We start from the raw sequence: 12,527 nt of genomic DNA, 5'->3' as shown, positions 1-12,527 counted from the left end.
TTTTTTTTTTTACATTATTTAATGGCTCCGGAGTTAGGGATATATCATATAGACTTAATATAGATCTAGTTTATGTAAATTTTTAAAGCAAAACTAGATCTAAAGACCTAGATTCTAGTTCAGTAGTTGTAACTATTTAAGACTGAGATTTTATACTGCTCATAAGGTCATGTAGCTAAATCAAAGGCCAAAGGGCATGATCACGATGCGTTAAATTTGATATAGAATATAGATTATAGACTCTAGATCTAGTCAATACTCATAGAATCTATATCTGCGGATTTTTCTAGATCTAGAGCTAATCAAGAATAAAAAACATTTGGTTAAGGTCTAGATTTAACTAGAGATGATTTGATTAGATCACGACGATCTAATTAGTATTTACTATTTTTAATCTAGACTTTTTTAAAGCGACGCAGTTACCTCCCTTGTTTGACCCTCCCCTACCCATTTTACCTTCTCGTTGTTGTTTTCATTTAATTATTCAAAATATCATGGGCGTAGTCAGGATTTTTTTTTTTGGGGGGGGGGGATTTTTTCTCCCCCCCCCCCCGCAAAAATATATGTGTGTGTGTATGCTTGAATGTGTGTACATAATTAATCTTTATTACATTCTGACCCTTCATTCTTTCGGAAGTCATTTAATGTACCCTCGAATAGGTTCTTCCTGAGTTAGTGGGAAATTATTTTAGACTCCCCGCCATTGCCAGCAAAGGAATCTGGGGGAGCGCTATGAGCCTCTCCCCCCCAGCACGGGGCAGAGCCCCGCCGCCAATTACTATTTCCGGTATTGAAAGCCAACAAAATTCATATTCTGAGTGCATTATCCTGCTATTAAAAAAGTGTTGTTTTTTTTAAACCTTATGTGCTATTCTTACTGACTTAGATCCTCCCATGTCGTTCGGCGTATTGGGCAGCAAACTGCTTCCACAAAAATCTGTCACTGGTAATGTCTGAAGCCTTTTCCCACCTTCTCTGAGGACCTCCATGAAAGTGTGGCGCCAAGTTGTACTAGGATGTCCCTATTTGCGCTTTCCTTGTAATGGCCTCCATGTAATCGCAACTCTTATTAAGCGTAATTCAATTTGTCGGAGAACATGTCCCGCAAACCTCATGAAACGCTCTGTCACAACCTTACTAAAGGGTCGACATAGGATTTCCTTCATTGAGACCCATCTCTATAACTGACTCCTAAAATCCGTATTAGCCATCTTTGTTGAGCCACATTTAGTCTTATTCAATTTTGGCAGATGACTATGCATTGACTTTATTAATGGAGCCCAGACACTGGTAGAAATTTGTAACCTCTCTTGGCTACGCTCTTGGAATTAGGTGACTGTAGTTTGCTTTAGATTTTATATCGAAAAGGAAGTTTTATCGTCAAAATAATTTTTTGGGGGGTTTTATACTAAAAAATCTGTGGTGTTTTTTTCTTTTTAAATTCAAAACCCCCTTAGCTACACTCATAGAATTTGGTGACTGCAGTTTGCTTTAGAATAAAATTGAAGAGAGAGGTTTTCAACCTCAAAACTCTCTGTATGGGGGTATTTGAACTCAAAACCATCAGGAGGGGTTTTAAACTTTTAAAAAAGCCCTCTGGAGGAGGGATTTAAAGTCAAAACCCCCCTTGGCTTGGCTACACTCATAGAATTTTGTGTGTGTAATCTGCTTTTTTTTTATATTGAAGAGGTATTTTTTTTAGCTTCAAACCCCACTGCAGGAGGTTTTAAACTCAAAACCCCCTTTGGCTACGCTCATAGAATTTTGAGTGTGTAATTTGCTTTTTTATATTGAAGAGGTGGTTTTAAGCTCTAAACCCCGTGGAGGGGGATTTTTAACACAAAACCCCTCTTGGCTATGCTCATAGAATTTTGAGTGTGTAATTTGCTTTTTTATATTGAAGAGGTGGTTTTGAGCTCTAAACCCCGTGGAGGGGGGTTTTAAACACAAAACCCCTCTTGGCTATGCTCATAGAACCTGGTGACTGATGTTTGGATAGTCTTATATTGAAGAGGGGTGGGTTATTGTAAATTACCGGGGGGGGGGGGGGGGGGGGTTAAAATCAAAATCTCCTTAGCTATGCTCTTGGAATTTGGGGATTGTTGTTTGCATTATTTTTTTGGGTTTTGTTTTATAGAAGAGGGGGTTTTGACTGCAAAACCCCTGGTGGAGGTTTTAAACTCAAAACCCCCTTGGCTGCGCTGGGGCAAGTGATGGTTTAGTATTAAAATCTCACTTAAAATTAGGGAAAATCAGTCACTTAATTGTGATCCTCCCCTGCTGCGAGGGGGGGGGATTTCGTTTCAGGAGGGGTTTGAAACCCACCCACCCTGGCTACGCCCATGCAAAATATACCTACATATGGAGTAGTCTGATTAGATCCAATCCTTCCATCTATCTTATAGATAAATCTAGATCGAATATAGACAACAAAGTATTCGGCATTGTATTAATTTTTATAACATTAAATTTCCATTTTTACCCCCTCTGGGGAAAGGACTATGGCTAAACATTATTTAACCAGCATTCAATCTCATTTATTCTACATAAGATTTTTTTTTCTCCCTACAGTTACATCTAGAGTATTTGATGCTATCTATAACTTAACTGGGAATGATAATGATAATTTTAAGACTTTGAGTGTACATCTAATCTTTAAAAGGCTTCTTAAGCCTGTAATCTTAGATTGTGTTGCTTATAGTCTGTGTCAGGGTGTAGGCTATATATTTCAGTTTATCACTTTATGACTTGGTATAGGCCTAGATAAAATTTATAAAAAGCATATTCCCAAGCAAAATGATAAAATGATTTATTTTAAAAGATAATTTAAGTTAATGAAAACTTATAAATGGAGTTTAAATCCAGAAGATCAGTATTAGTGGCTAAAAATGGATGTGTAGCCTGTACCAACCCTTTAGCAGCACAAGCAGGTCTGGGTATGTAATGGTATATATATATTTATATATTAATGTTCATTTATGTCACAAAGCCAAAATATAAGAATCATTTAAGAATCATGTAAATCATATGGCTGTCTTAGCAATTATTATCATTTATATTAATGCAATCCTGAATCATCATGAAAAGTTATATTGTTCAGTAAGAAATTTATACTCCTTGAAAATTAATCTAAAAATAAAACAATAAATCAAAGATATTAGATTAATAAAGACAGAATGAACTAAACATTGCAATATTTCAGCCTTCAACATTCACAGGATTATTCATTTATGACACTCCCAAATTGAATACTTGTATTGAAATTCATATATGTTTAGCTTTTAGCTCACTAAACATTGCAATCGATACAACTTGTGTGTGTGTAAGCTTATGTTTTAAACTCCTTAATTAGTAAGGTTCTAATTTCATTTACAAAGTAAACAAGCCACTAATCGGCCCATAAAAGCATCCTCTTATCTTTACTCTTCCATTGAAAGGGGAGGGTACTTATAAATACAAAAAAATCTCTATACACTTTTTATATTAAATTTAAAAGCCTTTAAATTGCTATTACTCATAGTACTGCATTAAAAAATATATAACTAATTTAATGAACAAATGTTTAATTTATAGAAAGCTTAAAATTATAAGTTCAAATATAATAATAACGCTTGTCTTCGAGTCCCAAGATTAATGAGGAATGCAGTATTTACATTTATTTATCAGATATTCTCAAGGCTGGAGGAAATGCAGCAGATGCAGCTGTGGCTGTTGCAGCTGCCTTAAATGTTACAGAACCAATGTCAACAGGGATTGGGGGCGATGCATTTTGTCTGTTCTATGACAGCTTGACAAAAACTGTGAAGGGCATTAATGGCAGGTATAAACAAAAAATCTTAAAAGCCAAAGTTATTAACAGATTTACAACCTACTCTATTTACATTAAAGATAATGTTGACATTTGTGTGCATTATTTAAATATTGTCAATCTTACGGCAAATTGATTAAAATGAAATGAGTAATGTGATGATGAACTAAAATGTACATCAAACATAAATCACTTGTGTAAATTGGTATAAATTGTATAAGAACAATTAGTAACTAATGACCCCAATATCTTGTTTTCCTTTTATAATCTCCCAAAGACTTTTCTAGATGATCATTTATTCTTGACCCTTCCTTTGAAATTTCTGTTCTTGAAGTATTTCTTCCCCATGACTTTGATTTTTCTTATTCTTACAAGGCTGCTTTGGGTAGCTAAGAAAAGTCTATGTCTATTTATTTTATATTTGATTTATGTTGTTGCTCCTTCATAACGGATAGGTAAAAACAGTACTACAGACTAGCATTATGCTGCTGTACTATGTATGCTGCAACTCCATTTGAAATAAGTTATTTGTTTTCTCCTAAACTCCCAGATGAATTAGTTTTACCATGTTTCAATGTAGCATTATTACTGTTGCACATCATTTCTTTTGTATCATTTTTTTTACTTGTGTTTGTCTCCCTTGAAGTGGAAGATCATCTGAGAAAGCTTCCTTGAGAAGATTAGAAGCTGAAGGCTATAATAAAAACCACCATTTTTCTCCACTTCATGGACATGCTGTAACAGTTCCTGGTGCTGCCAGTGTTTGGGTTGATACTATCACACGGTTTGGCAGTCAAAAGGTAAGAACTTATGTAAAATGTTAATCATAAGGCATCAAGTATTGTTTTCTTGAAACATTGTACTGATTTTAAAAAGTTTTTTTTTACAGCAAGATTTATGTATTTAAAATACATTTTTTTATAGTCTTGTCCCATTATAAATGGAGCATTGACCTGTTAAGCTATTAAAATCAAATTAATAACAATTCTGTTGCATTTTTTCTTTTCTATGTCAAGTTATCTTTGCTGGAAAATTTGAAACCAGCAATAGAAATGGCAGAAACAGGATTCCCTGTGCAGGAAATAGCTTCCAAATTTTGGGCCTCTGGTATGGACATTAGTATGGTGTTTAACATTTTTTTAAGTAAACACATTAAAAAAAAATTTAGACAGTACAGATTAGTGAAATGTACACATAATAGAATACTTGAGACCCATTGCTAATAATTGTAAGATACATTTTAAAATTTGAAATACATTTTTTTTAAATATCAACTTACCTTTTTTTTCTTTACTTCAAGGTGCCTCATCATTAAAAAGACCAGAAAATATTTATGGCAAAGACCTGCTTTTGAATGGTGAAGCCCCACAACATGGGGATCTTATGAAAAATCCACATCTTGCTAATACATTTAAGGTATGACTCTACTTGAATGTACTAATTTTAAGTAGCAGGTTATTTAGAAAAAAATAATCTTTTATGTTGAAGTTTAATAAAAGAAACTCTCTTGTTTTGCCCCACCTAAAATTCCTCCCCATGTATTAATCTTTATATATATCAGATTAAATATGGTACACTTTTTTTTTAAATACAGAAAATGATATACAACTAGGGTTTTTATTGTTTATGAATATAAACATAAACTCTCCCAATTATTTGTTCTTTCCCCAAGTGACTTATGTTGTCAGAGACTTTTACACTTTATGACATTATGATTTAGCAATGTCCATAGCAGATTTGTTTCTTTATGTTTTTAAATCAAAGATATCAATTGAGACATATCTTGGTATCAATACAATTATAGAGACATCTGTATATATATTTCTAGTTTTAAAATTTGTTTTTTTCTGTTAAAGGAACTTGGGACACAGGGAAAAAAAGGTTTTTATGAAGGAAGGATTGCAAAAGCTGTTTCAGATAGTATTCAACAACATGGTGGTTTGATAACCATAGAAGACATGTCAGCTCATGAAGCAACTGAAGAAATGCCAATATCTACTGAGTATAAAGGTTGTAAAGTCTGGGAGATGCCGCCCAGTGGCCAGGGTATTGTTGCCTTGATAGCTCTTAATATATTAGAAGGATTCGACTTGAACTGTGAGAACAACACATATTTAAAGAATAGAGTTTTGTTTTACTGAAACATTATAAGGGATAAATTGTTATCATCATCAATAATGTTAAAAATACCTTTGTAATGTTTGTAGTGGACATTCATCATTAAAAATAATTATCATTAAAAAACTTATATGTTAACTTTTTTAGCCCCTGCTCTGCTCCAACATTGTTTTTTTTTTTTAATTTATCATTTCAGCAATGGGACATAATAGCTCTGTTTACCTTCACCATGTAATAGAAAGTTTAAGGTTGGCATTTGCAGATGGTCTGCACTACTGTGCTGATCCAAGTCAGGTGGATATACCCATAGAAAAGTTGTTATCAAAAGAATATGCAGAAAAACGTCGAAATTTGATAGAGAGTAACAAGTAATAAAAATATGTGCAAGAATATCATTGAAATATATCAATTACTGCTTTAGGAATAATTTGAAATTTAAAACAATACAATTTTTTTATGTGTTTAAAAATAACTTTTGATACTAATATTTCTTCGGATTACTTTGAATTTTATATGAGAAATTAAATTGTTTGGTGTTGAAAAAAAATGTGTCAATTTTTCAGAAGAATCCCAGTCTCTCTCTTAGAAACTGATGGCCTTGACCTACCTGCAGGGAATGATACAGTTTACTTCACCACTGCTGACAAATATGGCAATGCTTGCTCCTTCATAAACAGTAACTACATGGGCTTTGGTACTGGTATAGTACCTGAAGGGTGTGGATTCACTTTACAGGTATAAATTCCTTATAAGAAAAGTTACTTTTTAACTTTTTTCTTAAGACTTAAAAAGTTGGCTAGTTATATCAGTCTCAAAGTAAAAGTTTGTTATGGAGCATCGAATTATGAATTACTGTAAAAGTTTTAACTTTTCTCTTTACCAAATTTATATTCACCGACAGTTGAAATGAGATACCAGCACTAGGCATAAGCACATTTTCTAAAGGTTAAAGAAACCAACTTTTAACTTTAAATAATAAAACCTACTTCCATACACCAAGCGTATAGACTCCATCATATAAAAACTTCATACTTAGTCACATCAGTTAATAATAATTCAGAAGATGAAGGATGAATGCACTGTTTCACATGACTACACAAACCCAATATGACATACACATTTGATCACATCTAATGTAGACAAAGCCCTTGTCTGACATGGTCTATTTAAGTTTTCTTTTTGCCTACTGAGCCAGTCTTCAGCTAAGACTTTCCTTTGGGCCTCAAATTTACAACTGTCTCTTTTAGACGCCAACTGCTGACAGCTACTTTCCTATATGCCAGTGTGGGTAAAATGGCACTTGGGTTGATCTACATAGTGCTTCTGTTACATCATCGTCCCTTAAGCTAATAAAAAAAACAACTTTGGCATGCTGTCATCTCCCATTAAAGCTGGGTGAATGCTCCATTGTTTTAAAATTTTAAGTTGTAATTCTCTAGAGATTATTGAAATGCCATTTTGTCCCTCTTTACCTTAATGGCTATGTCTCATTATAATTGGCATAAAAGAATTGATGAAAAAAAGATTGTATTTAAGGCAAAAGACAGAGAAATGGAGAAGGATGGATGACAGATCATGTGTGGTGCACCAACAGTTCAAATTATAGTTTGAACTGTAGATGTGGGATGTGTTCTGGAGTGGCATAAACACTATCAAAGAAATCTGAATTAAGCTGTGCTGTAGTTGCTATAACATGAAAGAGGGCAATACAAAAGCAATTTTTAAAAAACCTTAATTGTTTTGGTAATTTAATTGTTTTCTTTTTAATACAGAATTCATCATAATAGTTATATCATTGAAGAGTAACTATATATGTGTTATTGTAAATACAGAACAGAGGCTTTGGTTTCTCCTTAGACGCCTCACACAGAAATGTTTTAGCACCAAGAAAAAGACCGTATCACACCATCATTCCATCTATGGTGACATCTGCAGAAACAAGTATGAAAATTTGAGAAATATTTTAAACTAAAACAATAAAATCCCAGATTTTTTAAAGAAAGTTTTTTTTTACTGTATGCAGCAGAGAATATTACTTCACAGTATTCTTGTTTTTGTTTCAAAAGATGAACTTCTTATGAGCTATGGAGTAATGGGTGGTTACATGCAGCCCCAAGGTCATGTTCAAGTCCTTCTTAACATGTTAGAATTTGGATGTAATCCACAAACTGCTCTGGATCTGCCAAGGATTAATCTTGGTTCTCTAAATGAGTGAGTAAATGTTATTATAAACACCTAGTGTAACATATTGGTATTTATGTACATTTGCACACTAACGTGTCAGTGCAACACTGTGTTTACCAAATATATTCTGAATATGTTTTCTCCATATACCTATATATATTATACAGAGACTGGAAAAATGCTGCAAATTCTTATCTGATAGTGATCAGATCACAGACCTATATAGTTAGATTGTTATGTATGTAAATCTTTTTCAAGCTGTAAGAGACATTTCAAAAAGTAATGATGTTTAGTTTTCAAAATTTAGAAATAATGCAATACCATTTTGCAGATTTTTAAATAGAATAGGCTATTAATCACAGAACTATTATATGTTACATAGGTTAGGGTTGAAAAAGAAACTTTACTTCTTATAACTACTCTATTAAACAATGCTTTATTTCAGCTTTTTGAAAATTTTCAATTTTTTTTTGTAGTGTTGAAAGATCTCCATGCCCATATATATATATATATATAGGTCTGTGGTTTTCTCTCATCAACACCTATTTTACATTTTAAATATAAAGTATAAAAGACTTTAATTGAATTTTCTCCATATCGCGTATTGAATTACAGTTGTTCTATTTCTATATAGATTTTTTCAGTCCCCTATAATAATAAATCTTAAGTTATAAATTTAGAAATCAATGTGCATTCTTTTTCACAAAATAGTTTATTTTTCGATTGCAAAGTTATTTGTTAACTAGTCGACCGGCGGCGTAGCATACGCAGGGCCAGCCTTAGGTGACTGCAGTGGGCTCCATACTTTTATAGGACCCGCACTAATTCTAGGTGTATAAATTATTAAATTAAACCATTGTATAACTTATAACAGATTTCCCGCAGCCTCCTGTTAATTTACAAGGAGCTCCTGGAATTGAAAAGTCCTGGAAATATCCGGAAATTATTGAAATCTTTAGAAAACTCATACAAATCTCCTGAAATATATTGACAAAAATTGTCATTTTGGGGTGTTATTCAATATGGAAAATGCCAATCCTAGGTGCAATAAAAAATAGCATTATCCCGTAATTTTGGAATTTGGTGAAAGAAGCTTCTCACGCCTCAAACTAATGAAGAATTACTTTAGTTCAACATTTCTTGTAGATAAATTTAAACATTAAGTAATTCTTGCTATTGAGTGTGATCAATGTAGGAAATAGAATTTTTATGATATACTGTATGACTTTGCTATTTTCTAATACAAACTTCAATTTGACTTATAATCCATATCCCTACCCAAACTGGGCCCCGCGAATTTCGTTTCGCATAGGGCCCCACAATGTTTAAGTTAGGCCCTGCTATTTAGTGACGGGTGAATATACATAGTAGATTACTTGTTCTCTTTCCATGACTTCTTGGTCACAATGGTTAAGTCCGGCGCTGCTATTTAGTGTTTGTAAAATGTTTGTTTGTAAAATGTTTTACGTGTTACTGATGTTCCTTCAGAGTTGAAAATGATGGGAGCAGGCAGGGTTTAATAAATCCAAACGACAGTCCAGCGCGCAAACCGCATGACCAGGAAGCCATTTGTAGTGTCAGGTGAATACTTGTTCTCCCCCCTCCTTGTTTTTCAGTGGGGTGACTATCTGCAGAAATAAGAGAATGATCATTCCTTTACTTCTTCTTACTTCTCATCCAAACTCTTGAGCCTTGAAAAGAATTATATATATAATTTCTGATGATGACCCAGAAAGCATTTCAGTACAGTACAAAAAAAAATTAATTCAATGTGTTTTTTAAAATAAACTATAGTCTAGAATGTCTTATTTTTTATTGATTAAATTCATTTTTGTTTAAAATTATATTATTAGTAATTCAAATAAAATTAATTTTTTCCAATATGATAATTGCCAATTTCAAAAAAACTTCTTTATTGTATTTATATCATTGCAATGCTGTAAATTATGTTCACAATTGTTTAAAACAATTCTAGCATTTGTTTAGAATTTTAAAAAATTATTTTTCAAAAATTAATTAAATATTAAACATTAAACCAAAGGGAAAAAAAAATGATCCTATAGAATATTAATCAATTAAGAAATTAAGAAAAATATTATTTGAAGAAAAAAAAGAAAATGTAATGTTTTCATAAAATCATTTGTTTACATTTCAGATCTGCACACAACCCAAAATGTCTTTTTCAAGCTGTAGACATAGAAGAAGGGATTCCATTAGATGTTATGCTTGATTTAGAGAAATTGCAGCACAATCCTAGCTTAATATCAGGCTTGAAAAGATGTTATTTTGGCAGAGGGCAAATTATCAGTAGAGGTTCTCATTGGTGGGATAGCAAAACTATAAATTCCTCTAAGCCCATGTATTGGGCTGGCTCTGATCCTAGGGCTGATGGCCTGGTAGCTGCTTATTAGTATAGTTGTAAATGCAGAGAAACTAGATAAATATTTGATTCTATTCAATAATGAAAATAATTAAAGCATTAAATCTGTCAAATGTAAAGAACTAATGCTATGTTGTGTAAAGTTAGGTAGTCAGTATGTCTTGCTCAATATTCACATCAATTATGCCACCAATATCAATATTGAATAAATAAAAAGTCTCTATGTACTGTGTAATGTTCACTTTCAGGTTTTTTTATATTGGAATTACAATGACAGGAAAAGATAGCTCAAATTCCATTACTTTAAGAACCTTAAGGTGTAGTTTTTATAATTGCTAACCAGGATTTTTTTAATAGGATGCTAATCAGAAAGGAGATCACTTCAATTAAACAGAGTACATTATTATTTTTTTTACTTACCTTTACCTTTATTAGTCTGTTGTTAACTGTTGGGGCACCAGGCAAGATTTGTCGACCATCTTTTTCCATTCATGTCTTTTGTTTTAGTGAGAACCTCCTTCATTGGCAGGCCTGTCCATTTTTTAATATTGCCTTTCCTTCGCTTTCTGTCTACCTCTTCTTTTTCCTGGTACTGTTCCCTGAAGGGAGATCTTTGTGAGCCCAGAAGACCTTGTAATATGCCCATAGATTTTTAGCTTGCATTTTATTTTACGATAGCAAGTCATCATGGGGTCCAGTTGCTGTAGTAACCCTGTCTCTAATCTCTTGGTTTGTGATGATAGCAAGTCATCATGGGGTCCAGTTGCTGTAGTAACCCTGTCTCTAATTTCTTGGTTTGTGATGTTAGCAAGTCATCATGGGGTCCAGTTGCTGTAGTAACCCTGTCTCTAATCTCTTGGTTTGTGATGTTAGCAAGTCATCATGGGGTCCAGTTGCTGTAGTAACCCTGTCTCTAATCTCTTGGTTTGTGGTGTTAGCAAGTCATCATGGGGTTCAGTTGCTGCAGTAACCCTGTCTCTAATCTCTTGGTTTGTGATGTTAGCAAGTCATCATGGGGTCCAGTTGCTGCAGTAACCCTGTCTCTAATCTCTTGGTTTGTGATGTTAGCAAGTCATCATGGGGTCCAGTTGCTGTAGTAACCCTGTCTCTAATCTCTTGGTTTGTGATGTTAGCAAGTCATCATGGGGTCCAGTTGCTGCAGTAACCCTGTCTCTAATCTCTTGGTTTGTGATGTTAGCAAGTCATCATGGGGTCCAGTTGCTGCAGTAACCCTGTCTCTAATCTCTTGGTTTGTGATGTTAGCAAGTCATCATGGGGTCCAGTTGCTGCAGTAACCCTGTCTCTAATCTCTTGGTTTGTGGTGTTAGCAAGTCATCATGGGGTTCAGTTGCTGCAGTAACCCTGTCTCTAATCTCTTGGTTTGTGATGTTAGCAAGTCATCATGGGGTCCAGTTGCTGCAGTAACCCTGTCTCTAATCTCTTGGTTTGTGATGTTAGCAAGTCATCATGGGGTCCAGTTGCTGTAGTAACCCTGTCTCTAATCTCTTGGTTTGTGATGTTAGCAAGTCATCATGGGGTCCAGTTGCTGCAGTAACCCTGTCTCTAATCTCTTGGTTTGTGGTGTTAGCAAGTCATCATGGGGTCCAGTTGCTGCAGTAACCCTGTCTCTAATCTCTTGGTTTGTGATGTTAGCAAGTCATCATGGGGTCCAGTTGCTGTAGTAACCCTGTCTCTAATCTCTTGGTTTGTGATGTTAGCAAGTCATCATGGGGTCCAGTTGCTGTAGTAACCCTGTCTCTAATCTCTTGGTTTGTGATGTTAGCAAGTCATCATGGGGTCCAGTTGCTGTAGTAACCCTGTCTCTAATCTCTTGGTTTGTGATGTTAGCAAGTCATCATGGGGTCCAGTTGCTGCAGTAACCCTGTCTCTAATCTCTTGGTTTGTGGTGTTAGCAAGTCATCATGGGGTCCAGTTGCTGCAGTAACCCTGTCTCTAATCTCTTGGTTTGTGATGTTAGCAAGTCATCATGGGGTCCAGTTGCTGTAGTAACCCTGTCTCTAATCTCTTGGTTTGTGA

General features: G+C 34.1%; 2 protein-coding genes across 6 annotated transcripts in view; one reads left to right on the top strand and one right to left on the bottom strand.

Moving 5' to 3' along the window:
* LOC106056208 (E3 ubiquitin-protein ligase CHIP-like) overlaps positions 1-33 on the bottom strand; it is a 21,272-nt gene extending 21,239 nt beyond the window's left edge. The window contains exon 1 of the mRNA XM_056021516.1: positions 14-33. The gene's annotated coding sequence lies outside the window, so the exon portion shown is untranslated. The remainder of the gene's footprint in view (positions 1-13) is intronic.
* LOC106056194 (glutathione hydrolase-like YwrD proenzyme) lies at positions 33-12,527 on the top strand. Of its 5 annotated transcripts, none has more exons than XM_056021512.1 (12): positions 33-328; positions 2,572-2,936; positions 3,667-3,820; positions 4,455-4,608; positions 4,825-4,915; positions 5,109-5,224; positions 5,665-5,854; positions 6,123-6,294; positions 6,490-6,661; positions 7,759-7,867; positions 7,993-8,137; positions 10,266-12,527. In XM_056021512.1, the coding sequence occupies exons 2-12, from the start codon at positions 2,849-2,851 to the stop codon at positions 10,519-10,521; spliced, it is 1,647 nt and encodes a 548-aa protein (XP_055877487.1). In that variant the 5' UTR covers positions 33-328; positions 2,572-2,848; the 3' UTR covers positions 10,522-12,527. The 5 variants fall into 5 exon arrangements, with proteins under 5 accessions (XP_055877487.1, XP_055877486.1, XP_055877485.1 ...); XM_056021511.1 differs by having other exon boundaries at positions 35-322; positions 2,822-2,936; positions 5,665-5,905; XM_056021510.1 differs by having other exon boundaries at positions 36-328; positions 2,822-2,936; positions 5,665-5,905.

The sequence above is a fragment of the Biomphalaria glabrata genome, chromosome 2 (genome assembly GCF_947242115.1).
Source record: "Biomphalaria glabrata chromosome 2, xgBioGlab47.1, whole genome shotgun sequence".
NCBI lineage: Eukaryota > Metazoa > Mollusca > Gastropoda > Planorbidae > Biomphalaria > Biomphalaria glabrata.
Note: the sequence above shows the minus strand (reverse complement) of the source record. Positions and strands in the feature narration are given on the sequence as shown.

What these genes read in the sequence shown, in the direction of transcription:
- LOC106056194 (XM_056021511.1), top strand. Translation starts at nt 2,849, where the DNA reads ATGGAGTTTAAATCCAGAAGATCAGTATTAGTGGCTAAAAATGGATGT. An exon ending in AATTTGATAGAGAGTAACAA is followed by an intron (nt 6,295 to 6,489) that starts GTAATAAAAATA and finishes TCAATTTTTCAG; the next exon opens with AAGAATCCCAGTCTCTCTCT. An exon ending in GGTGTGGATTCACTTTACAG is followed by an intron (nt 6,662 to 7,758) that starts GTATAAATTCCT and finishes TTGTAAATACAG; the next exon opens with AACAGAGGCTTTGGTTTCTC.